Source organism: Acanthaster planci, linkage group LG17, assembly GCF_054643075.1.
Source record: "Acanthaster planci isolate LZ-2023a linkage group LG17, COTS_SCS, whole genome shotgun sequence".
NCBI classification, from domain to species: Eukaryota; Metazoa; Echinodermata; class Asteroidea; order Valvatida; family Acanthasteridae; genus Acanthaster; species Acanthaster planci.
The window spans coordinates 12,377,180-12,402,425 of NC_141793.1; the positions used below are offsets into that span (position 1 = coordinate 12,377,180).

The 25,246-nt window shown below is 42.3% G+C and overlaps 1 protein-coding gene across 2 annotated transcripts; it reads right to left on the minus strand.

Annotated features, from left to right (window-relative positions):
* Positions 1 to 17: 17 nt before the first annotated feature.
* On the minus strand, positions 18 to 24,800 carry LOC110973385 (sterol regulatory element-binding protein cleavage-activating protein-like). Of its 2 annotated transcripts, none has more exons than XM_022224185.2 (22): positions 24,664 to 24,800; positions 19,994 to 20,218; positions 14,967 to 15,108; positions 13,385 to 13,542; positions 12,917 to 13,116; positions 12,136 to 12,353; positions 11,712 to 11,790; positions 10,926 to 11,052; positions 10,449 to 10,561; positions 10,100 to 10,194; positions 9,460 to 9,558; positions 9,027 to 9,323; positions 8,416 to 8,831; positions 7,494 to 7,914; positions 6,652 to 6,767; positions 5,313 to 6,099; positions 4,551 to 4,749; positions 4,110 to 4,267; positions 3,768 to 3,848; positions 3,194 to 3,406; positions 1,941 to 2,003; positions 18 to 1,733 (listed from the first exon to the last, which is right to left on the minus strand). In XM_022224185.2, exons 2-22 carry the CDS (start codon positions 20,110 to 20,112, stop codon positions 1,554 to 1,556), a joined length of 4,281 nt encoding a protein of 1,426 aa, XP_022079877.2. In that variant the 5' UTR covers positions 20,113 to 20,218; positions 24,664 to 24,800; the 3' UTR covers positions 18 to 1,553. The 2 variants fall into 2 exon arrangements, with proteins under 2 accessions (XP_022079877.2, XP_087004135.1); XM_087148009.1 differs by lacking the exon at positions 24,664 to 24,800 and adding an exon at positions 21,548 to 21,704.
* Positions 24,801 to 25,246: the final 446 nt, after the last annotated feature.

The window sequence follows — 25,246 nt, forward strand, 5'->3', positions numbered from 1 at the left end:
GAAAATAAAGCAGAAAATTTGAAAGCAAAGTCATGTACATACATTTATTCTTCTACACAGTTTACATGGTATACATGTATACGAACATGGATTTCATTTGACCGTTATAAATACAGAAATTGGACACCATGACGATCTGAAAACAATGCAAACAAATTTCAGTGTCCCGATGACGTCATGCTTTGTTTACATACAGGGTTCCCAATGAGTTTAATATCTGCCACCCCTACCGAACTCCCATAGGAAAGCACTTTTATAGACCAAATCTGACGTCGGGTACATGTACGGATAGGTCTATTTACCAATTCAGATTGGAACTTTGACACAAATTATAATACTCGATACAACAGAAACCAAAAGTAGAGTTTTAAAAAAAATAAAATACATCGCCGAGACGAGGTATAAAATGCAGTTTTGACATGGTACGTGTGCAATGTAAGTGTACATAGAAGTAATGTCCTGATGCACTCAAAGGTTAAAACAAAAAGCACTGACAACCAACTTAAATTATGATCTTTGGTATGTACATGGAATCCATAGATTTCATAGCACCGCAAATGGAAATTTTAAAAAGGCATTTTGCAGATACCAATTGGTACAATGGAGTCAGGCATATGAGCCTTGACTGCAATTATTGAAGAGAACATAACAGTTACTAATTTTTTTAGCTCAATAATATTTACATGATGTACGAAATTTTCTCATCTTTGTTGGCATATTTTCCCCAGAACCCCCAACCGCTGAAGTATTATACAAACCATAAATCTAAGGCTTATTTTAAATATTTCAAGAGAGTTTTCCATTCATTCACTAGTCAATTAGTCTGTGATGTCATCACATGTATAATTCATTATATGCAGATTGCACCGAGAAGCGACTAATCTGGCCAGTTCAACAGGCTGATCCTTTTATGACATCAACCTGCGATATGAATAATTCATTACATGTAAATCATGCCCACATTCTAATGAGTATCCTGACTGCACACAGAGTGCCTATGACTAGGACAGGCTGATAAATAAGTTGGAGGTTTGCAGCGAATTGCCCACGCCACCAAGATTCTTCGCACAAACAAAGCAAAATAATTTGGGGAGTCAATCTAACGAGCGGAGGGCTGAGATATACCTACTACAGAAAACTTGTACAACATTGGACATAAAATACAAAGTCTCGTTAAAATAAATCCACGTACAAAGTAAAAACTGTATCAGAGTACTGGCACCTCAATGGCTTGTCCCGAATCTTCAAACGGGTTTAACCCTAACCCTCCTCAATCCTTCACCTGTTGGAGGACTGAGGAGTGTTAGGGTTAACAACGATCTCAAAATGCACAGCACAGCTTACCAAACCAAGCAAGATAAAGCAGCAAACAGCATATGAAGATAGGACAGTATAAACCAAGCTTATCCCTAGTTTAATTAGATAGGCAGCTTTCTGGCTCAGTAGAGCATCAAACTCAGATTTTTGAGAAAGGTAGCAATTCCTCAGTGAGAGAGAGTCTATACTACCCCTATAAGGGGGACCTAAAAATATATCTCATATGGGATACTATCTCAATCTGTCTTCTTGAGTTCAGATGGGAAAGTAACCAATCGGAGTTCCCGTCCGTAGTCGCAGACAACGGCTCTACCCTGATCGGTGACTACAATCTGTCGTACTGCTTGCTCGCCCCCACCCAGCTCTACAACCCTGATTGGTTCTCCGTGGAAAATGTCCCAGACTGCCAAATAGCCCTGGAAAATAAATGAACCAAAATCGACTGAATTAATACAAAAATGAATTGGGCTTTCAGGGTTTTCCCAGGTTAAATTCTCCATGGAATTCCATCAACTGACACTGAGTGTCCTCTTTTTTTTTCCCCCTGAAATTTAACAACCTGAAATTAATGATTTCAAGTGATTGATTTCCATGACAGCTTTAATCTGTCTGAGTGTCATTACCTGTCCACCCGTAACCATGTGATTGTTGGACAAAGTGGCAACAGTTCCAGTACACCCTGGGTCCTGCAGCAAAGAAAAAGGAATCAATAAACTTACTTTCAATTCCAGTTTTCCAAGTGGCAAGTTATAAAAAGATAGTTAAAGGATTGGTATTCTTAACCATATACTGCTGGTTTAATTTGAAGTTGCATGACGTATACCAGGGGGATTTTCAAGATTTCCAGTTCCAAAATTCTTTAAAAATTCTTAACTTCATTTTTTGGACATTTACACCCTCACGAATGACTGTCTGGTGGCTACTTTAATCTTGACTGACAACATCTATTGACAGCTGAGTATTTCAGCCAGGCCTGCTGCCTTGTAAAGAAAGACCAGATTGTGCAGTGTTATGTAATTTTCTTTTGTTCCTGAAACTGGCCCAATGCACTGCTGGCGTCTTTTCAAATGCGGACCAGATTAGCATGCAGCGATATTGTATCACTCATCCATGGAGAGTTTTTGTCCCCAGTGGTAATCTGCTCGCGCTGAATGCCACAAACAATGGTATAATCATTCAAAACAATGACAGATTACCTCCGCTATTGACAACTGAAAAAATGTCAGCTCGGTCTTTTGCTCTGAGTACGGTCTTTTGTAACAAGGCCAAGCTCTATTGTCCGATTTCCGGCAGCCCAGCTTTGCATATAAACCCAAAGAGTCCAGTACCGGAAACCCTGGCACCAAGCGGTTATACATTAACCTGCAACGTAAACTACTGGACTGCCGTAAAGAATGAAACATTACAGAAATGTGGGGTTTGATCTGAATCTTGAGTCTAGAACTGGGTCTTCCATGCTTACAATTTTAGCAAGCCTGAACAAGAAAAGTGTTTGCGACCTCGAAGTGATGACGGAACATGTTCAAGGTGGCCCACAAAAAGAAAAAAAAGTTACGTCATCCGACAAAACCAAAGTGCAAGGAAGCAGATGACGCTGGTGATGAATATCATTTCCCCACCTTCATTTGGTATATTTCCTAATAACAGTGCTGCTCTCTTCACATTCTAGAAGAAAATACTGCTTTTGATTCACTGCATATAACAAAAAAATTGGAAAGTATAATTCGAAATATTTGAGAAGTGACAAAAAATTAGTATTTGATGAAGGGTATGGGTACCAGTCTACTTGGCTGTCATTGGTATGCACATGAAGTAAGACGGGTGGTATTTATTTATTGGCTTGCTAGAGAGCGCCCTCTAGCTACCATTCACTCACCAGCTGTATGACATGTATCATGCGTCCCCGCCGACGCTTCCAGACGCAGAGTCTGTTATCCATGCCCACACTGATCACATGATCCTGGCTGAGTGTGACTGACAGAACCGTGCTGACATGACCCCAGAGCGAGTGCAGACAGACGCCGGTTAGCGTGTCCCACAACCGCACCATGCCGTCGTCGGATCCACTGGCGATTTGGTAAGAGTTGTTCTACAAAAAGAAGCAAAAATATAAACTTCCCCAAATTCCAACGGTCCTTACTTTTCTGTGATACATTACATGCACTGTCCATTATGATTCAAAGGTGTCCATGCCTAAAGAAATTTGATGAAGTTTAGAAAGACTGTCTGCCTCAAGCAGAAGCACGCCTTCATCAGTTGAAAAGAGCCGCATTGGTTGGGAGTATTCATTTTGTTGGTAACGATGCGCTCATTTCCTGGTCATTCGTGAACCAGCGACAGGCACTTAGTACCAAAGGAGCCTCTCTTGCTGAGGAAATAGCGCCCTCTCTTAGTTCAGTTTGAGGCCCATCACTTGTTGAATTAAGGAATGATCACATTCAATGGCTTACTTTATCTACATAGAGTGTGGTTACACTGCCTGTGTGGCCTCGTAAGGTGTAGGTACAAAGTGAATCTTCCAATCGGAACACCTGCAATCAAAGATACAAACAAAATACAGTAATCTCTCTCATACTATCACTGATCTTGGGCAGATAACCAGTGATCTCTCAGACTACCACTGGTATCTCTCATACTATCACTGATCTTGGGCAGATAACCAGTGATCTCTCAGACTACCACTGATATCTCTCATACTATCACTGATCTTGGGCGGACAACCAGTGATCTCTCAGACTACCAGTGATCTCTCAGACTACCAGTGATCTCTTGCAGGCTACCAGTGATCTCACCTTCAACGTGTGGTCCTGACTGGCGGTAACCACCTGGTCCCTGGCCACCTGCACATCATTGATTGGCTGCTGGTGCGCCTGCACTGAGGCTTGCTTAGAGCAGAAGATAGCACCCCCAAGTGGCACAAACTCTGAGATGGAGAAACTCCTCATCTTACCTACAAGAAGAAGAAAATAAGTATGAAATCCATATCCCATGTTTTGACCAAGATTTGTTTGTAAATTTGATTGGTCCTTAAATTTTAATGCAGGATAAAACAACAAATTCCAAGATTTATTGAACAAACACACACACAAAAAATCAACCTCACAATGCTGATGAAACGGAATTTTTAAGAGTTCACAAAAATTATTCTGCAGGAAAGTTCAACAATCAAGTACGGTAACATTACATGTAGACAATGACCCTAACCACAAACACAAAAAACAACCCAGGCTTACCCCTGTGATCACTGGCAAGAAAGTCACTGACCATGGCCTGGTTAAGGTGAATGGAGTGATGGGTGACCAGGTCCAAGAAGTCTAGACTGCCGTTGAGTCTGGCAACCACCAGGTGGGTACCGGTAATGGTCAGGCCGGTCGCTCCGATGGGGTTATCCTCGTAGGAGCCCAGTAGGAAGCCTGACCCTGAATCCCACATCTGAGTTAAAAAAAAACCACAAAATTGTTGAAACTGGTTGGCACAAAATACTACTTAGTAGATTCCCTTGCTCAGTAGACATTGGCTGAAGCCTTGTCTGAATCAACTGGCTGTGGCTAGGGGCAGCACAGGTGCCTGTGATATTTCAAGCCATAGCCGCTATAAGTACAAGCAGCTCAAGAACTGGTCTTGAGCAACACAAGCAATGTAATATTTTCAGTGGTTACCCGTTGCAGTATATCATCACGTTTCATTTTTAAGCACGCTTATATGCTTAGTAATTCCACAAAAGTGACGCCCACTTTTCTCAGACCAAGCCTCGCATCGGTGGTGCACTGCACGAACGGGGTCAGTTATGATGAAGACACTGACAGCTAGCAGCCAGCATTGTATTTAAGGCCCAGCAAGACCCATCACGACACCAACGCAAGACCGCCAGCAGGATGTCACAAGCTATCCAGGTGAATTGCAACAGAAACAGTTCTTGGTCGTAGCTCATCCTGATACTTGTGACTGGTCTTGAGTCTGGTCTTGTGTTGGTCTCGACTTCAACACTGTCATACCTCTATTCTTCCGTTGCTACATCCAACCACCACCATGTGATCACTGCACACCAAGCACCAGATGGGTGGAGGCAGAACACCGTCCAACGGAGAGGTCATCCCGGCATCGCCCCCTGCCCCGCACTGTCTCAACAACTCCTCGTCAAACGAGAACCGATTCCGGCTGGCATATGGGGTGGGGCTCCGGCTGACTGGCTCCCTGGGACTTTGGCTGGATTCGAACCTCAGCCCCATAGACCCGGTTGAGGCAGTCCGACCTCTGAAGCTGCCCCTCAATTCATTGATGGTTGTGATGTTCTGGGAACCAGACCTATGCATGATGGGTGGGGAGGGTAAGTCTGGATACACATCATCCAATCCCTCATCATCTTCATCTTCGACTAGACTGTTGCCATAGCGATGCTGCTCTTGCATCAGATAGGCATCCACGAGTGTCCGGAAGTCATAACCATTCCCAGAGCTCCTTGGCGTGCCTGAGCAGCTGCTCAAATCCTGCTCCATGCTCTGGGACCCCACGGACCCACTGTACACCCCGGACGACAACCGGTCATCTTGGCAACTGCTCCCGACTTCCACGGAGCTCCTGCTGGAGCCAAAGTCTGTGCAGATGGCCCCTGAGAGGTCTACCTGGTTCTGGGAGTAACCATTTCTCCTGCTGAGGGGGTAGGTGTTGGACTTCTCCTTGATGCTGAAGTCAGTCACTGATCTCAAAAATGCTTCTCCTCCTCCAGAGCCGTGACGAGTCCTAGCGCTGCTACTGCCAAGACGTCTCCTCCTCTTGAAGTAGCTGCATCAGCCAACAAATATCAATTCATCTTTGATCAATCACACTTCTTGTTGATATAAAACCCCATCATCAGCATAAACACACATTAAATACAGGATTCCTACAGAAATCTGAAAAAACCAGACTGAATGAATTTTCCAGGACTAAAATATAACAATTTCTATGACATTTAATGTCGCTTTGCAGAGAAACATTGCTTGGTATTATGAACTGGAAGACTGCAATAACCATTACCATTGACTGACAAGGATAGCCTGTAAATTTATCATTATTCTGTTCTGACAAAAAAGTGACTTATCAAAAATACGCCTAGCATGATCCTGGCATCCATGACTTTATCCCCTGACAGCAGGATTCCTGGGCGCCCTATCATTTTGCACTTTTCTGGGACGTCTCTGTGACTTTCCAGGGCAACTGTTTTGAAGGATTTTCAGATCTCTTTTGATCAATAGTTTATACCCAAATTTGATTGAACAGCCCCCTTGTTGGACCGGGATGTGATCCATTAGAGGTCAGTTTCATGCACAGGGCCATCTTGACTCTCTTCCTCACCTGTGTCTGTCAATGCAGATTGTACACTCTCCGCTACTACCATCCCAGATGCGGATTTCACCCCCCAGACAACAGCTGGCTATCCACGCCCCCTCGCTGGATAAACACTCAATCTCCTGCACAGGCAAGGCAAGAAGTTGACTTGCGTCTAACATGAAAACATCTCCATTTTGTGCCAACCGTGCACACAATACACTCCATCTTGCCACAAATTAACGAAGGGAATACCACTTTACCTGACTACAGTCCATTTCAGACTAAGCAGTACAATGCTATCTCTGTAAATTTAACGGAGGGAATTAACTCACATTTTTAGGACAATTAAGAACAGAAACACTAATTTTACGTAAATGAAAATAAAAAACTCAACTTCAACAAACAGCCGAACAAGGCTTTGCTAAGGAAACTTTGTACATTTATTTCATGTACATGTAAGCCAATCTATAATAACGGCCTCGAGAAAATCAACTTCATCTCACTCATGAATACAACCAGAAAACAATTTCTTTTAGTTCTGACGACTGCATTATAGGAGAGGCTTGCTTAATATATCAACCAAGAGAAAGCCTTTTAAGCAATGCTCCATTGCCATAGTCGAGTCCATAAATTCCTCTCACAAGGTCCGTTACAAGTAACAGGGTGAACAAACACAGGGCCAGTCACAAGTCCCTTCACAAGGCCAGTCATAAGTAACAGGGTAAACAATGACAGAAGAATGCCTTTGTCACAGCTCATTTGAATAGCTTGTGAATTGGCTTAAGACTGAATGACTTGTGATGGCCTAATACTGAGATTTTTGATGGACTCGAATACAACACGGCTGCAAGCAACTGGCGTCTTACCTGCTGGTGACCCATGAGCACCCACGGCACCGACTCACAGGACTTCTTCATGACCACCCGCTTCAGGATGTCCTCGTGCTTGCCCCTCTTGTACCGCGCCCTGCGCAGCCGCACCAGCACCGCGCACTTGAAGAGGAGGATGACCAGGATGACGGACGACGCCCCGCTCAGGATGCCCAGCGTCATGGTCATGTAGTAGTCCAGCGGGGAGGCCTGGTAGAGGGGGACCATGTGCACCACGCCCTGCTCGTCGATCCACTCCGTGTAGAAGTCCGGGTCGTAGGGCAGCACGCGGGAGTCCGGGTCAAGACTGCTGTACCACTTGGCGGCGCGTTCTCTCTCCTGCTTGTGGCGCAGTGCCACGGCATCTTCTGGATTGATGTTGATGTTCATGTAGGAAGGCGGGAGGATGCTGATATACCTGACAAAGGGATAAATCAGTATTTTGTGAAAATGTTGTCAGATTTCTTCAACAGGATTTGCCAACAAGACAGAGAGCTGGTTGGTAGGAAGCAGGTTAAAGACTTGGAAGGATTGAAAATGCCGTAACAGATTGCTTCCAGTTTAAAACAGCTTGGAAATACAAGGTTCTCCCTTATTAAAACTGTTTGCCAAGCTAAAATGGCCCCTTCAGTTAGAAACACTTGTTGCTCAAAACAGACAGTCCATGACAAGTCGGGATACTTCTTGAAGGGATGGGAATGGAGATGAAGCAAAATCCTCAAAACATCCACTGAGGGATTGTAACAATAACAATAAACTACTGTGAGTTTTCGGGGCTTTCAATAGCTAACGAAGCATTTGAGTTGGCGGGTATTTTTACACAGAGTGCTAAAAAGTAGCAAACTCTCACTTCCTGTACCTCCAAATGTCCATCGTGGGGGGGTTGAAAATGCAGAACATTAATTTTGTCGGGACTCACTTTCCGTGAAGACTGATGTTGTAGCAGCCAAACAACGTTGGCCAGTGCCACAAGGACAGCTTCCGCCAAAGGTCCCCCTGCTGACCCGCCCTTCTCACACTCTCCTGCTGCCACGCCCAGCTGCTACTCCCCTCCGTCAAGCTCATCAGCTGGTCCGCGATGGCCTGCATTCGGGATTTCTTCCTTGAGTCTGTGTCGGAGGGAACGCCCTCCACGGCATGCTGCACGGGGTCCACAGTGTCCTTTTCTAGGGGCGGAGCATCCAGGGGCAGCTTGGAGGGTTCATTCTGCAGGGTCAGTATCTCGTGAAGTTCCATGGGCGTGGACTGGTTTAGTCTGGTGTCGGTCAGGTGGGTGACGAGGCCAGACTTGTACATGAACATACTGGTGAGAATGATCCATACAATAGATGCAGCCTGGAAAGAGTCGAATAAGTCAAAGTCAAGTCAAATTAGAGCGATCAGGTGCAAAATAATCAGTTTAGATGCTGTTCTGTCATTTTCAATCAACTGACTGGTGATCTGTGATCTTCTGGAGATTCCCTTCTAGATTTGCAACTACATTTTCAAAGCATAGCAAGGTTTGCCTGATGTAAACAATGACACTCTTACCATAATTAGTCTCTGCATCAGTCTGGTGCTGGCCCAGAAATAGATGAACTTGAGCCGGCGCGGGACCCTACTCCTAGTTGTGTGCAGTGGCAACGTGGCCAACCGTCGGGAACTGCCTGGGTAGTTGTAGCCCGGCTGGCTGTGCGTCGAGACGTAACTCATCTTGTTCAGGGACCTGGGGGCTGACTTGGAGCGGGTCATGTGACGGCCCTGTGTTGGGGTCGGGGGTCGTTCCGCCTCCAGTCTCGCTGAGGCAGCAAGCTCTTGTCGGACGCTGTTCCGGCTCAGATCTGATAACTAAACCCAAAAAAATGTACAGCAGTTGAGATCAAAGACAAATGCTGGGAATAATCTCCATAACAGATGTATTCATAAGCTAATAACAGTTTTTACCTCAAAATTTCAACATTTCTTTTTGAACAGTTTTACGTACCTCCATTCTACGAATGTCAACTGACAAAACAGGGACAAAGTAGAACATCTGAAGGAAGAAATCTGTCATTAAGCCAACCAAGGCGAAGACACAAAATTCCTGTCAAGAACAAAAGACAGAAACAAAGGAGTATCAAAGAAGTTATTTATCTCACTGATTTCAAAAGTAACGAGACAGTTCTTTGTAATGACGAAAAATTAATCAGTCTGTTTTTATTACTAATTAGAGTGAACCTAAGATTCTTAAGACACTGCTATAAGTTTTCTCCTTGTCTGACAATTTTTAATGAGGATTGTCTTTACGTAAAGATGGATTACCAGGGGGTACCAGGCACTTCTTATAATTATCCCTGATCATCAGGCTACTAATACTCGTAACAAAACACACGTGCGAGTCCTCTTAGGGTTGCGCTGAGTGGGCAGATTTTGCATGTGCGTCTGAATGACCTTGGAGGCACTTCACTTTGGGCTGCGCTATTTGAATGCCCAACTAGCTCACTGTGGTGCTTAACCCCTTCGCTACGGGAAGCGGTAGAAGCCGCCGTAATAATTGAGATCCTCAGCCCGCTTTTCAGCTATTATTCTTGGCCCACGCTCGAGCGAACATGGTGAAAGAAGCTCACTGTGGTGCTTAATAATACCTGAATGGCTGGAACAAGTGTGAAGAATGCAATGAGAACGACCAGCAGCTCTGCACACAGGTTCTTGGTGATCGACCATCCTTCTTTGCTCAGACCTGCGAGGAGACAAACATGAAAAACAGCTATGCTATTGTTGAGTGGTCAGAACTTAAAACAAATTCCAGTTTAGCATCCCAGCTGAATCAGTATCACTGTACATGGGGACTGAGGTCCCTTGAAAATCCAAACTTGAAGGCGATGCCAAAGGTTTCCTGCTAAGTGGAGGATTTTGGAAGGTTCCAGAAAGAAACAGATTCAAAAAATCCTATCCGTGGTTGTAACTTCTTGGTGCAACCGAATCAAGCCTCACCCTGCGCAATTCGGATGTTGACGGCCAAGTGGACTGGAGTGGAGACTACAGACTTGGTGAAGACGAGGATATTCTCCAGCCCAATTATGATCACCAGATACGGGAATACCTCGCTAAGCGGGAAAAAACAAAGAAACAAATTCTGCTTGACAATGACAAAACATATATTAGAAAATCAATCCCTAGATTTTAAATGGTAGAATGAATACTTTTGTGGGCCAACCTATTTCATCAATATTAACCTTAAGGACTTCTTATGGCTTAGAGATGACATGGAAGATCTATGTTGCTGAGGGTACAGTGAGATCTATACACTGCTTCTGCTGCATTTTGATGGAGTCTGGATGGTAGGACCCAGCCACTTTGACATGGGGTGTGACATTCAGATTTTGTTGGATTTTAAAGGATTTTGGAAGTTTCTTCGCAGAAGAAAGTTCAGGAGATTGGGACGAGCAGACGGGGACATGTGTGTCTTACCTGCCACTAAGGGAGGGGGTGAGGCCAAACATGAGGCAGATACCCACAGACATGGAGAGAGACGACATGATCATGATGACGGCAGCAAACGCCAAGCCCCACTTGGATTGTACCATCTCAATCGTACCTGGCAAATAATCAGAGGGAACAGCAGAAGGTGAGGAAAAGTCTCTGACATATCCTGCTCTCTTCTGAGCAGTCCTTTGGAAAATGGCATATTCTTCACGGACGTAAAGGTTTTTTTTTCCCCATTTTTTTTCCCGAGCCAAAATGGGTCACTCCTTTGAAGAATCAACAAAGACAAGTCTTTCCATACTGGGAATATATACCCGATGTTCAGACACTTCTTCTGTTGGAAACAGTGATACTTTGCAACGAGAATAAGCTTTATTTTGGTTCAATCCAGCTTGAGGCACTGTCTCAGCATACGTTATCATATCCAGGGGTGAGATTGACCAATGATAAAAATAGCTGAAAACAGCTGAAAAAAGGCATAAAGAAGCTGAACTGTGAAACTCTCCTGTACTTTTGTACACAGCCGCTGAGGATAAAAGCTGAAATCCAAAACCAAAAAAGCTGAAATCGGCTAAAAAGCTGAGAAATCTCACCCATTATCTGAGATCTTTGTTGCCAAATTCTGGCAATGCTTCAGGTAAAAAGTTAGATTTTCTCCTTACTTGGCAAACATGATGTCAGAAATACTTTTCTGCAACAGTTCCAACAATTGATTGAAAGGTAGGCCTACGACACAGCGCTTTGATTTCAAAACCTGGCCGATTCACTTACTAATGGAGAAGTATATGTAGAGAAGCAGCAAGACGTAGATGATGACCAAGGGAGACATTTCAATAAGACCCTTCTCATCCTAGAAGGAAATGTCCAAAAATAAAAATACTTGTTTCAAGATACCAGAATTGGTCAAGTTGAGAAGGGAGGCACTGAGCATGAATGAGACACTTAGAATCTTTTCTCCTTGCTGTACAATACAGCCCTTGTTATAATTCTAGTACTGCAAGTCCCATAATTTGGAAAGCTTGTCCAAAAAATACTGCTGGGGTTCCTCAGATGAGATTTAAGACTATACTAATATAGACACTTGAACCGTTGAACCTTTGGTCTTGATGGGATCAGTTGGTTAATTCAAATTAATGATACCTGATGAATTTTGTATTACGGTGTAATTGGTTGTAAAGTTTATGTTTTTCTTTACCTGATAATAAATGTGAACGATTTGCTCCTTTTCTTTGGTATCTTGCTGGATGTTGCCGTCGCCATGGCGACGCAGCAGGTGCTCCTTCAGACCCTCGACGAACGTCTGGTTGTAGGTCTGCAGGACCAAGGTGATGGCAAAGGAGATCTGGCGCTGTCGACTGCGGATGTAGAAGCGACTAATGCCGGTGTACTTGGAGGGAATGCCAAACAGGAGGTCTGAGAGGAGACCAGAAATAATTCCGAATTAGTCATAAAGGGGATTAGGATTCCAAAGTGACATGTAGAGTTACTTTCTTTGGAAGACTGAGCAGTGTCTTTGATGCTAAGATCAAGTTGCCTTGGCAAGCTGACTATCTCCACTAAACACAGAATGGAGTTTTCTAAGCTCCCTCCAAATTCAAGTAACTATGTTTACGAAAACAAAATGCAACCTGCTCATTTCATATCTGGAACGAAATCCTCTTTCTACAGGTAGCTGGTAATGAAAATATGAAGCATTTCTTTTCACAGTCATTAGACATGATCAAATACCTTGTTTTTCTTTGCAAAGCTGTGGGTTTACTTTTGCTAGTGAGTAATCTAAACAGCACCCTCTATAGAGCAAGCTCAGACCCAAGAATAACAAGAAGTTGTGGGCGTGTCGAAATGTTATGGCTGTTACTGGAAACAATGGCTGGTGGCCTCAGCAACTTCCTACAGCTGTATGTGTTGCTCCTAGCCACAGCCGCGAGATTATGGACGGGCTATAAATTCTCAGGATAGCAGTTCCATTCCTTCACCTTTGATGCTAGGAGTGGCCTCCATGCTCCCTTGCTTCTCAAAGATTGAGTTGACCAGCTTGGCGTCCTGCTGGAACTTGTTGGCACTATCCCCCCACACGTTGGCTGGGGACACCATCAGGCAGTTGTGCCTCGGCAGGGTGTCCTTGCAGTCGTCTTCTGGCTCCATCACGTACAGACAGAAGCTCCGCACCGATTTCCTAGACGGGCACGCAAACAGAAAGACGGACAGGCAGAAAAATGAGGAGACTTGATTGAGATGGTTTTAAGTCTTAGCTCAGAGGTTGTGCAAGTCTGGCATCTTTTTGGCAGGAGTCCATGACAAGGAACACAAACACATCTCAAGTCCTTTCATAAGCCTTCTAACGAGGACTTGTCAGAATTTGTTATGCACTCAACTTACAATGCTGTCCGAGAAGGACACAAGACAAGTAGGACAGCCTCCTGAAATGAAGAAAGGAAATTTACCCAGCCGAGGTTTGATATTCCTCAATATCCTGCCGCAGATCAAATGCCTTGGACAGCGGGGCTCGGAAGGCATCTTCTGGGATTAAACCCCGTTTCCATGGTGATACGGTTGCATTGATGACAAACTGCTGGATGAATCCAACTGGCGGGCCTGAAAACTGTTTTTTAAAAATGGAAGGATTAGGCAAAGTGACGAAAGCTGAAACTTCTTAAAATTTCCCAAACTCAAAATTGAATAGGTGGGACATGTCCGTTAATTTGACTCAACATCAGGGAAGATCAATGGTGCATTACTAAAGGTAGGTAAATGCATAATGTGCTTTAGAAATATGTAATACATGAAGAAATCTTCAAACAATTAATCAAAAAGGGAAACACTGATTAACCTTCAATTCAAGGATGGAGCTAATGAGCAGTAACTGTACTTCAACAATAAGCCTTTTGCGAGTGACCTTTGACTAAAATCTGGTCCACTGAGTTCTTTAAATTCACGGGAACATAACATAACATAAATTCTCCATGCTACAACCGCTGTTGCTATACCTGGTGATTCGGGGCAAGCTTTCGCTTAGTTACATAAGAGATGCCTCGCAACAATACACTATTCCCAATGGATAAGAAGGGCACAAAGGAACCAGTCCATTCCAGAGATTGTGGTCGCTATGCAAAAACTTGCCCCGAATCACGAGGTACAGCAACAGTGTCTTTAGTCTGGGGAATTAAAATTGTTACGTTTGTGTGCAAACAAATAACTCAGTGTACCAGATTTTCTTCAAATTTAACTTGCAAATGGCTTTTGTGCAATTGTTTCTGAAAATATAAAGTTCAGAATTTTTTGGTTAAACCAGAGTTTCTTTAAGAAGAGAGTATACTTTTATATAAAGGTATTGTAGTTAGACTTATTTTACACAAGATAAAAACTCTCGCGTACGCTTTGTAAATCAAATTGGTCATTTGGATCAATTTCAAAATTAATTAAACGTTGAAAATTATAATTTATTTAAACCATAATTAGCACTGACAAATTCTAAAAACCAACAAAAAGGGAAATAGTGAACTTTCAGGGTTGTAAGTGATGCTATTTTTAGTCATTTTATCTGAGTCAGACAGCCTATGCAAACAACAAATGTTGGAATACAAGCACAAAGACACTCCTGATGCAACATGAACAAACATCAGTGTGAACATGGACACAGAAGCAGACATTCTTATCAGTCAATTCATGTCATCCACTGTCTGGCCTTGCACTTCTCTTACCAACATGATCTGATCCCGTGAAATACAAGAGGTCTTTTTATTGGACTTCTGCACCGTGGTTTAAATTTTGCAAGAGCAAAACTTCTGGATAACAATAGGGTTGACCTGCGATGAAAACTGAGCAAGCCTTGCTAACAGCCTAAATAGGTAGCCTAAATACAGCATGCTTAGAGCATTCAGCATGCAGAAAGCATGCTGAATGCTCTAAGCAATATATTTTTTGCTGGTGGGAAAAAAATAGGCAACCAGCTCAAGAAAGTTTTTCAAGAGTAACTCATTCTAATAAATTTCAGAAGGAAAGAAGGCATTTTTATTCTCGACTTACCCATCTAGGGGCCACTATGCCCTCCACGCCGGGATCCTGGATGGGCCCTTTGGAGCGCTGGAGGGGTACTCTGAACCCCTGGATGGGGGAGGAAAACTCCATGGGGGCGGTGCCCGGCAGAGGCAGGTTCACAATGGGATAGCTGTGATAGGCAAAGGGGTGAAAACATTGTCAATCGACCACTGGAATGATGCAAAGGGCTCTTGGAACAGCAACTGGGGTGGAGGGTTGGCATGCGATGGAGGGTGCAAGTGGGTACAGGAGGGGAAGGCATGGGGTACACGGACAGGTTGGTTGGGGGTTTGGGTCAAGATGGGTTAATGCAGGGTGGAAATGGGTTATGTCAAATGAGAAGGGGGAGGTGTGCTCCGGGGAAATCCAAGGCAAAGTCAGCACTCATTACATGTACTGTAGGTATTTCTGTGCACTCAGTGACATTTGTTGGAGAACAGGTTGACAAACTGATGCATCCTACATTACAAAAAGAGAGTACGTGTAGCATGTAGATATTTTGCGAGATTTTCAATCTAGGGTGAATACATGTACATAATGCAGAGCACAGTGCAATTTTTCCATGGAAAAGATTACAGTTGCAAGTATTACGCAAATGCATTTGCGATCTTTAGAAACCAAAACTTATCCCTTACACTACGTGTACCTGTATTACTTTCTATGTTAAACAGGTCTTTAACAGCTTTCAAAAATGAATCCATTTAAAGATTAAAACCATCCTTATTGTTTGAGGAGGCTATCATTCCAAACCATCATTTATGCTGTTACATATTAAATCCACACAGTCAGAATTATTTCAGTCAGATACAGGTACGAGCATATGAATGTATGTACGCTGTTTTTTTTTCAATTACTACACGGTACACGTGTGCATGATGGGTGTGTGTGGGTTTGTGGATAGTTGTTAACAGAGAATAAGAAAGTCATTCACCTGTCCATAGCACAGCTGTTTATAGAGAAAACTGCGTCATGAGTGTCTCATATGTTGGGACCAAAATGGTGGAGCATTGACAATCAGCACACAATAGCTGCATGCTCTACTGCCAACAGCCATTGAAACAGCCATTTTGGTTCCAGAGTTGGCGCTACTCTATATACTGCTCTGGTCAATGGGGGCTGACATGTCTGTCGCCTTTGATAACACAGAAAAGGTTGCGAATGGATTCAAACAGGCCCCCCAACAAGGTGTCGTGAATTTTATATTCTAAACAGGCCAAAACAAGTTTCTGGCAATATTTAAGACCTATCCAACCAAACAAAGAATCATTAAAACATTTTTACCAAACTTAAAAATGGATTGTAATTTCTCTTAAAAAGTGCCAAGTCATGCTGATTCATCATTTTTGGGTTATTTCTGGTTCCAGTTTTCTTTGGTTCATTTTGCGTCAGCTTAAAGTACCACCAGACAATATTTCCAACCAATTTCAGCAATTAACTTCACATTTATTTCCTTTGGATCAATTTAATAAGAAAACCATACTGCACAGTCCACTGGGACAAACTATGCCACATTTATTAAATGGGATCAATTAAGATTTCATCAATCCAATTAATTTACCATAGCCTCCATTTGTTAGGGTTAAATGATTAAAAAACCTGTGCACTGGACCAGAGGCACATTGTTTGAAAGCAAAACTGAGACACTCTCTACAGTGGATGTGAATTTACACTGGCTAGTTTCCAGAGGTGATTCTGCTGTCATAAATTCCCCAACTACTGCTAAGTCAGATCAAGTTGTTCTAAGCATACAGCAGGTATTTCAAGATTTAGGGTTAAGAACGATCAAAAGCAAGAAACTATGGCAACTGAAAGGACCACCTGAACACAACAAGGCCTAAAATGTGTCAGGATTACATGTCATTTTTGTATTTTTTACTCGAGCCAGCACCTGTCGGTTAACTTGCATTCATTCAAAATTCACTACAATCCTAAATAAACATACATGTACATGCGCTTGGGTAAAGGTTAAATATATATGCAATGCATGCGGACTCCACGTGTACGGTATTCTGTGATGTATCTTAGGCAACAAGTGCCACACTTTGCACAACTGGGTCCAGCAGGTCGAACAGTTGTTTACCAGCAGGTCAATGCTGGTGAGTCACTTTGGATTGAGGATGCTCCATGACAAAGGCGAAACAAAGGGAGTGGATGACCCTTGCCCCCAAGGTCAAGTGCCATATTTGGGCACTTGTTATTGCACTCAGATGAATTCAAAGAGGGGTACCAGTACCGGCAGGCAAAGACAGATAACCAGCCTAATTATGTCGGCCAAGTGTTGAAAAGTTACTGGCAGCTGAAACAAAACAATGAGATTTTAATATCAGTCCAATCTCGGCAATCCTTCTGCTCTGGACTTTCTTCCTGAAACGGTGATTATTTGTGCGTGGCGTAGCCCCTGATGGTTACTGTACTTTGCAGTCAATTAGTTCAAAGTTAGTTATTGTGTAAATACTTGCCCCGCCCCCAACAGGGTTTCACGACTTTCATCTTTTGATTAAAATATCCTTCAAAGCGAAGGTACAACCTGCCTGTCCATTTCAAGCAAAAGGTTTGAAACTGACCCCCTCTTGGTGCCATCTAAGGCCAGATTTCCAATGTATCCAATGATTTGGAAGGAAATATAATGATTTCTTCACAAGTGTTGAAGATTTACCGGTATGTAAAGAATGGAAGGAGGGGGTTAGATGTCATACTCGGCAAAAACTGCCAATCCAAAATTGCTTTGCCTTTCCTCAGGAGATGAGCACAGGTGATCACATGAGCAGACTGCTCCCGAGCAAAAATTGAGTAACATTCGAAGCTGCGGCATGCTGTATTTTTGTTTGATTAAATGATCCTTCAAAAGCAATTTTTATTTACATGTAAATTTCCAAACAAGACTGAGCTCCATTTCATTTAGTTGAACATGTGCACCCTATTCAGAATACATTGAAATGTGTATCATCTCAAACCGTCCCACGATCTTGCTGCTGCAAGAAGGCGCATTTCAAAGACAACCTGTAAACACCCATACACTCACACGTACATTTTTACTCAATGTGACGACGACAAGAATGAAAACAAATACATTGTACAGAGCTGCAGTTCTGGGATGACGCTACCATCCAAAACACATGTAACATGAGTCCTTAGTGTACAATGCTTGAGTGAGCATATCCACTGCACATTGTGGATTGAATTTCAGGAACAACATTGAATTGGACCAGAGAGCAAGCAACTCTGGAAATCCACAAAACCGGACAGCCAGTTTTCCTGGACTGATGAATTCAACAGGTAAAAATAGAGCATGTGAATTATTTTCTGTGGCTTTTGAAACTGCATACACGTATGCACATGTAGCACAAGCAAGCCAAGAAAATAGGATAATTTCAGCTATTTATGACCTGCATGACCTTATAATCAGCATCAAGTGATGACCCACGTATTATGACTGTATATGAATGTAGACTGTTACAGCTAGATAGAACAAGTACATGTACTTTCTTGGCATGCCACATGGGAACTGCTTCAGTAAAATCACATGATAACGAGGATATCGCTCGATTGGTGCTTAAATTACGGGACTCGGTCCAATGTTCAGCTGGGTATTTCCTCCTCTGAAATTATGATGCAATACTTTTTGTACACACAATCCCTTCGACACAGGAAATATGCTCGTAAAAAAATAAAAGTGGAGTGTGTGGTTCCCCCCAAAAAATGAACAGGATAACACGTGGTGCTTTATCAATTGTTCACCTAGAAGAAAACTCCCTGGAGTGTGACCAATTTTTTTCAGGAAATCTGTGGTGGTAACAATCGAGTTAATAGGAAAGAAAAATTTGATAACCTTGGGTGTTTTCATTTCTATCAAGCATTACCACTGGACAGTTTCAAAGTCTTTACCGTAACCTTGCCAAAAATTTCACCCTGCATACAATATTTAAAAATTAACCTTCTGAAGGTGAAAAATAAATTTTCTATTCATAACTGTTGGATGAATTGTAATACACTGAGAATGGCTTTCATAAATCAAAAGTTTAAAATAAAAATGAAATAATTGATAGGACAAGAAGAACGACATTTAAATTCTATGACCACACAAAACAGAAAATGATATTCCGTACGCAACATAAACAATTCTGTCCTGTGGCAATTAGTCATCATGGTTGTAACAGTTCGCTGACTTATTTTATGCTGGTATTGTACAACAGAAAGTGACGCTTGAGAACGCAGCTGGTTGGACCAAACTGACATGAAATAATGGATCATATTTCACAGCATCAATGCCAAGGGACAACGAGCTCACGCAGCTCAGTGCGCTAATCAGGCCAAACACACCAACCAAAATGCCGTATGATTTCAATGAATAATTTCTCAATTTATTTTGTTGGTTTGTCACATTCAACTGTTTCTCGCTGAATTTTTTTGGTTCTGCCAAGCAGAAGCAAGATTTTGGGTCTCAGAATCCCAAAACTTTCAATCTGATCTCAAGCTGTAGAGTTTTCAGAATCAAAGACAGTCAGCACACCTAGGTGTGTAGCCAAACCCCCATGGATGTCCTTAAGGGTAATTCCAGAAATCAGGGGTCCAAAAGTGGGACATTTTCGTGTCCCTGTTACACCTGACCTTTGTTATTCGACATGGAAATATCACCGGAATTGATTTCAATTATTACTATTTGTTTGGCAGGTACATTGTAAGTTGCATTAATTCATCACTCTTGGAAAATAGAAAATGCATTCTGAACTTACAAAATCAAATGTCACATGACACGCACATGAAAAAAATGGACCCCTAATTTCTGGTATTACCCATAACCAAATTGACTGCAGCGGCTACAGCTTATTTTATCTCATCAGTGAAACACGGTGATAAGCCATAGCCAGACAACAATGCTTGGTTTTTAAAAAGATTGACATCAACGATGGGGAATCAGTATGGGAAATGAACGCAACTGAGAGCTTTTTTAAAATGATTCAGGGTATGACCATCAGGGGTACAGTGCGGGCAAGCACAGACAATCCATTGCCTACCTGGCAATCAGGATGACGGCGCAAACAAATGTAATGACTGGCCAGGGATGGGCACTGCAGAACTGCCCATGCTTGTAGAAGGCATCGGCCACCAACGACTTGAGTCGTTCTGCTACCATGACTGCTACGTGTCGTCGCGGCTGTTGCTGTCGGTGGGCATCGTTCAGCAAAGACAGTTCACCCGGATTATCAGCACAGCAGCACGGAGCATATTTAACACGCTTTCTGAAAGGAATAAGGAGAATAGATACATGGATGTACTCTGTTTCTAAAGGTCCAACTTCAACCAAGTGCATGTACAACAACGTGAAGCCAATGCCGAATCTGTTTGAACAGAATTTAGTACTTGAAAAATTCACTGCATTTATGGACAGTTATAAATATCTACACAAAAACAAACTGTAAAAGGCATACACGTGTTTACAGACCCTGAAGCTATCATTTCTGAGTGAAATCTATAAAAATCTCCCCCCCCTCCCATGTGATGAAGCCTTAATTCTTTTTACAGGGTGCTCCACAAAGTGATCACGTCAAACTACCAGCAGAAGTCCAAATTATGGAACGTTTTGCTCCGGGATTTTTCCACTTTATTATCACAGTACCGTATGTCGAGAGCCTTCGGCAAAGTTGTAAACAAACCTCCCATACATGTACATGCAGTGTGATAATGCCTTCAACAGGATAAAAAACTTCACAGCCACAAAAGGTTCTTACAAACATACAATTCTGAGCCCCTGACAAAGGTAAGCTTCTGTAAAAAGTAGAAGACGAATCCAGCACAATTCTAGGAGCCATCATACAGAACTCAAAGCATCTGAATATCATTCAAATTGTTACTTGCGTTCTATGAAGCTACACACAGGCAGTTCTGAAATGGACTTTTGTACCAAATTTGCAAGACAATGCCACCAGAGGCCAAACACCTCAATGGGGCTATTGAAATATTGAGCTTTCAGGTGGGGCAATCTCTAATGTAGCATTTCCAACAGACACTGTATCTTTATATTTGAGCACCACATGGATGGCCACGTGTACAGCACATGCAGAAGCTGTAATTTGTTAACACTTGAAGCTTGAAATCAACTCCTACAGTACATGTACATGTACACCAGCTGTGTGAGAATTTGAAATATTTTGTTGGTTTTGGGGGGTTTGGTTTTGCTTTCGATAGGATTTCACATAATATGCTTTTCACCTGTGTTTATTTTCATCTTTTAAGTGCACGTACAAATGAACAATTTGAGGAATTCTAATGATTGCTAAAAAATAATCAAAGTGGCAAAAACAGGACACAACAAGTTTCACAAACAGGTGAGGAAAATGGTGAATACTTTAGGTCACAATGTCGCACTTTTTTAAGGGGAAAATGTCCTGAAATATTTCAAACTTTATAGGCAAATCAGAATGCTACTGGTAATTACTAGATAAATACAGGGGAAAAGCACATTATTACTTAGGATGTGCAAGTTCAAATTAAGGGCATATTTCACTTAAAATCAAGTTACAAAAAAAAAAAATTTTAAAACCAATAAAAATTTCCAAATGGGATAATACCTAGAGTATCTGTTTGTCAGCTTTTTTCTGACCAGACTCAGGCTTCGCCAAATCTCAACCGCTGTGATGTATCTGTGCAAAATCCACACAAACTCTGCTCCCTTCCTCAATTGCTTCATGCTTTATGAATTATAGTCTTGTCCTATCAATAGTGAGAGGAAAAGAAAGAAACCTCGTTTGGAAATTCAACCCGATCCAGAGCCGAGTTGTAGCATTGTATACGGTGCGACCACAGATCTGAGCAGAATGTCAGAATTCACAGGCTGGCACCAAGAAACTGAGAAAAAACGAGCAAATCCCAAGACTGCCGACAAACTGACGGAGTAAAAGCCTGGAAGAATAATCAATGTTGCGGACCGGTGCTTCAAAGGCAGAAAATGGTTGCTTCTAATCTGAATAAATCAGTTCCTTCCAATCAAGAGGTTTGACCTGGATGGCCAGAACCAATAAAAACTAACAGTTCGTCCAAAATTGATTAATTTTGGTGGAAAGCACAACCAACAAGTTAAGGCAAACCTCACAAGGAAAACAGAGCTGGGTTCTGCAGTTGTGATTTGACGACACTGGTACCAGCAATAAAATTCTACCAAGCAGGCATGTGAAACACATCAATCGATGGAAGAATCACCAGTGAAGAGAACAAACACCCGACCTTCCCCCAGAGGGACCTTAGGACCTCAACCATGAAGCACTGCCTGGAGATGATGTAATCACTGGCGCACAAGACAAGAACTATTCATGCCAACGAGACAAGAACTCTTCATGCCAACAATGTTGAAACTTCACAGTAATTGGAACTCTCCAAAGACAGGTGCATATAAAATAATACAGGTACATACATGTGTAACATGCACCTTTGCAACCAAGATATGAATGACCATAGATAACTTCAACCTCCTGTACTTGATCTGGGGATTACACCACACAAGTGATGCGTACTTGCACAAGGTTTGGACCCTGGGAGATTATAAACCTGACAAGACACATGTACTGCACATTACAGGGGCTGGTGGCCCAAAGAACAACGGTCAGAGATAACAGGTGACTGACTGTCTGATATGAATTATTGGGCAATTTCAAATAATGGGAGCATTTCATTATCTATCTGGCAGTGCCAAGTTTGATGAGAGAGCTTTGATGACCTTTGGGATGAGCAAAAGGAGGAGGGGTGGGGGGTGGTGTTTCTGGGATACTCTTCAATGGGTAAGGTTGGAATTTCATAATGCCACCAAGGGCATTTGTCTAGAATAGATAGCCTGTACAGTAGAAACCAGAGGGCAGCGTTACTGACTGTAGTTCTAGTGTAACTTACCTCTCCTGGTAAAGTACTGATCATATACATCTACATACATGTAATTATTAGTTTTAGTGCACATGTGGAGTTGGAAACCAACTGTATGAATGATAAACACACACATTCACATCACTACACGAAAAAGTTTGAAATATTTAAATACTACATGTACAACTTTTTAAAATCCTTTTACGTTCCTTCCTGTGACTTTCATTCCCCTCATAAAGGTTTGGAACATACTTGTGACAGTTCCGTCCATGCAGAAGGGCAGGAATTCCAGAAATTAAGGGTCCATTTTTTGTGTGCCCCTGTCACATCTGACATATGATTTTGTAAGTTCAGAACACATTTTCTAATTTCCAAGAGCGATGAATTAATGCAGATTACCTGCTAAACCAATAGTCATATAGTTAATTGTAATTAATGCAAATTACCTTTCAAACAAAAAGTAATAGTTTGAAATCAATTCTGATATCTCCTTGTCAAATAAGAAAGGTCAGATGTAACAGGGACACAAGCATGTCACACTTTTGGACCCCTAATTTCTGGAATTACCCAGAAGAGAAATTCCAGTAAAGTTTGAATGATTAATCAATGCAAGGAAGGGCCTCTTTTTACTTTTGGGCAAATGGTTTGTTGCAGCTTATGAAAAAAGGTGTCTAAAAATAAGTTCACAATGCATCTTCACACATGCTTTTACTTTGAGAACCTTGAGACAATGTCCACTCAGGGGGTACAAATTCTACAGATGCAGACAGCATGTAAATACAGTAATCTCAACATACAAGGCTGAAGTGATAGCAGTGTCTATTGGAACCTGAGCTAGTTTGGCTTGGCAACGCGGGGCCGGGGCTGAAGGTGGTGACCTATGCATAATATACACGAAGGTGAATCATATACTTGTGATTTGTACAAAATGCTGAAAGACTACTTCCTGTGCAATTTATGTCAAATGAATAATCCCGAATTGGGTTTTAATCAGGGAAAGGACAATGAAGTTGTACACATATCAGGAGTGTTCTATCAAACTAAATCTTATGGACAGTTCTACAGATTATCGGTCTGAAATACTGCAAAATTCATCAATTTTAGGAATTGGTAGTTAAAATTATGAATTTCTAAATGCTTGTTGATATGCCCCAACTACAGCATCAGTCTGCACTATAGTTGGGCCCGTCCCAACTAGAGTGCTATAGTTGGGCCGGCCCAACTATAGCACAGAGGTCAAGTGTGCATGTGCGCAGCATGTGCCAAAGTCATATAGTTTACAATGTCATGTCATAGATGAAGTACCATATTTTAGATGAATTGTGTCAAGCGTGACATGCATAAACTTGAAAAAGGTTGAGAAATTGCCTACAGAAATTGGTCAACAAAATAGTTGGACCAGCCCAATTGCAGCACTACAGTTGGGACTGTCCCAGCTATAGTTGGGGCGTAACAAATACAATCATTGAGACTGCAATTACCACACTCACTGCAAGCCACGCCACCAGCCAGCAGCACCACTACCGTAACTATGGAATATTATGGTGTAGCCACTGGTTTCTGCATGTTCTCAGTGCATATACCCACCCATAACATGAACTCTGAGTCTAAAATTACAGTCTAAAATAAGTGAAACGTGTACAGGTACATGATGTAAGCCGACAATATTATCACTTTATTAATTATTATTTTTCATGATTGCCATAGGATGGCATTATGGGTGGTACATGGTTAACACACGTTCTTGGCGTGGCCCCCAAAAAAATCATCACTTCATACAATTCGCCTTCTACTGTCTGAAGACAAAAACGACAACAAAACATTCGGTACACACCTAAGTCTTAGCCCCTCGTCCCTCCACCGACAAAAGGAGAAATCATCGTCTAATCAGTTTAAATACAAATTGATCGAGACCGCCATCAACACAATCCTCCACCTCACGAACAAAATAGGTGCGTGTGAAATGCTGTGGCGAAATATGGGACTGCAAAGGGCGCCACCAAAACAAACTTGGTATCCGACGATGAACGCCCCAAAGGTGTATGGATTTACTGAGCACCAGTGTTTCCTTTTGGCCATCAATTTTTGTGTCTATTAATACTGATACGGAGCTATATATAAAAATTATTCAATATGGGGTGCGTGTTGTGGTACACGATGAGGAGTAGGCAGAATTGTAGTTTGAAGAAGAGAAAGAATTTGTAAAAATGTTCCTGGTTTATTTTACTTCTTAAAACGGCACTCTGCCTCCCCGTCCGCTGTGCCAATTATAGCTCCGCCCCCGGTCCAGGAGAGTGGTAGCAAGATGGCGCTCTCCAATGTTATCTTCGCTTGTCACCGTGGGTGCAGACCACTAATTCAAGTGAGGATTTCTGGCCAGCTCATTAGCATTAAAAGTGCCCCCCTCAGTTTCTTTT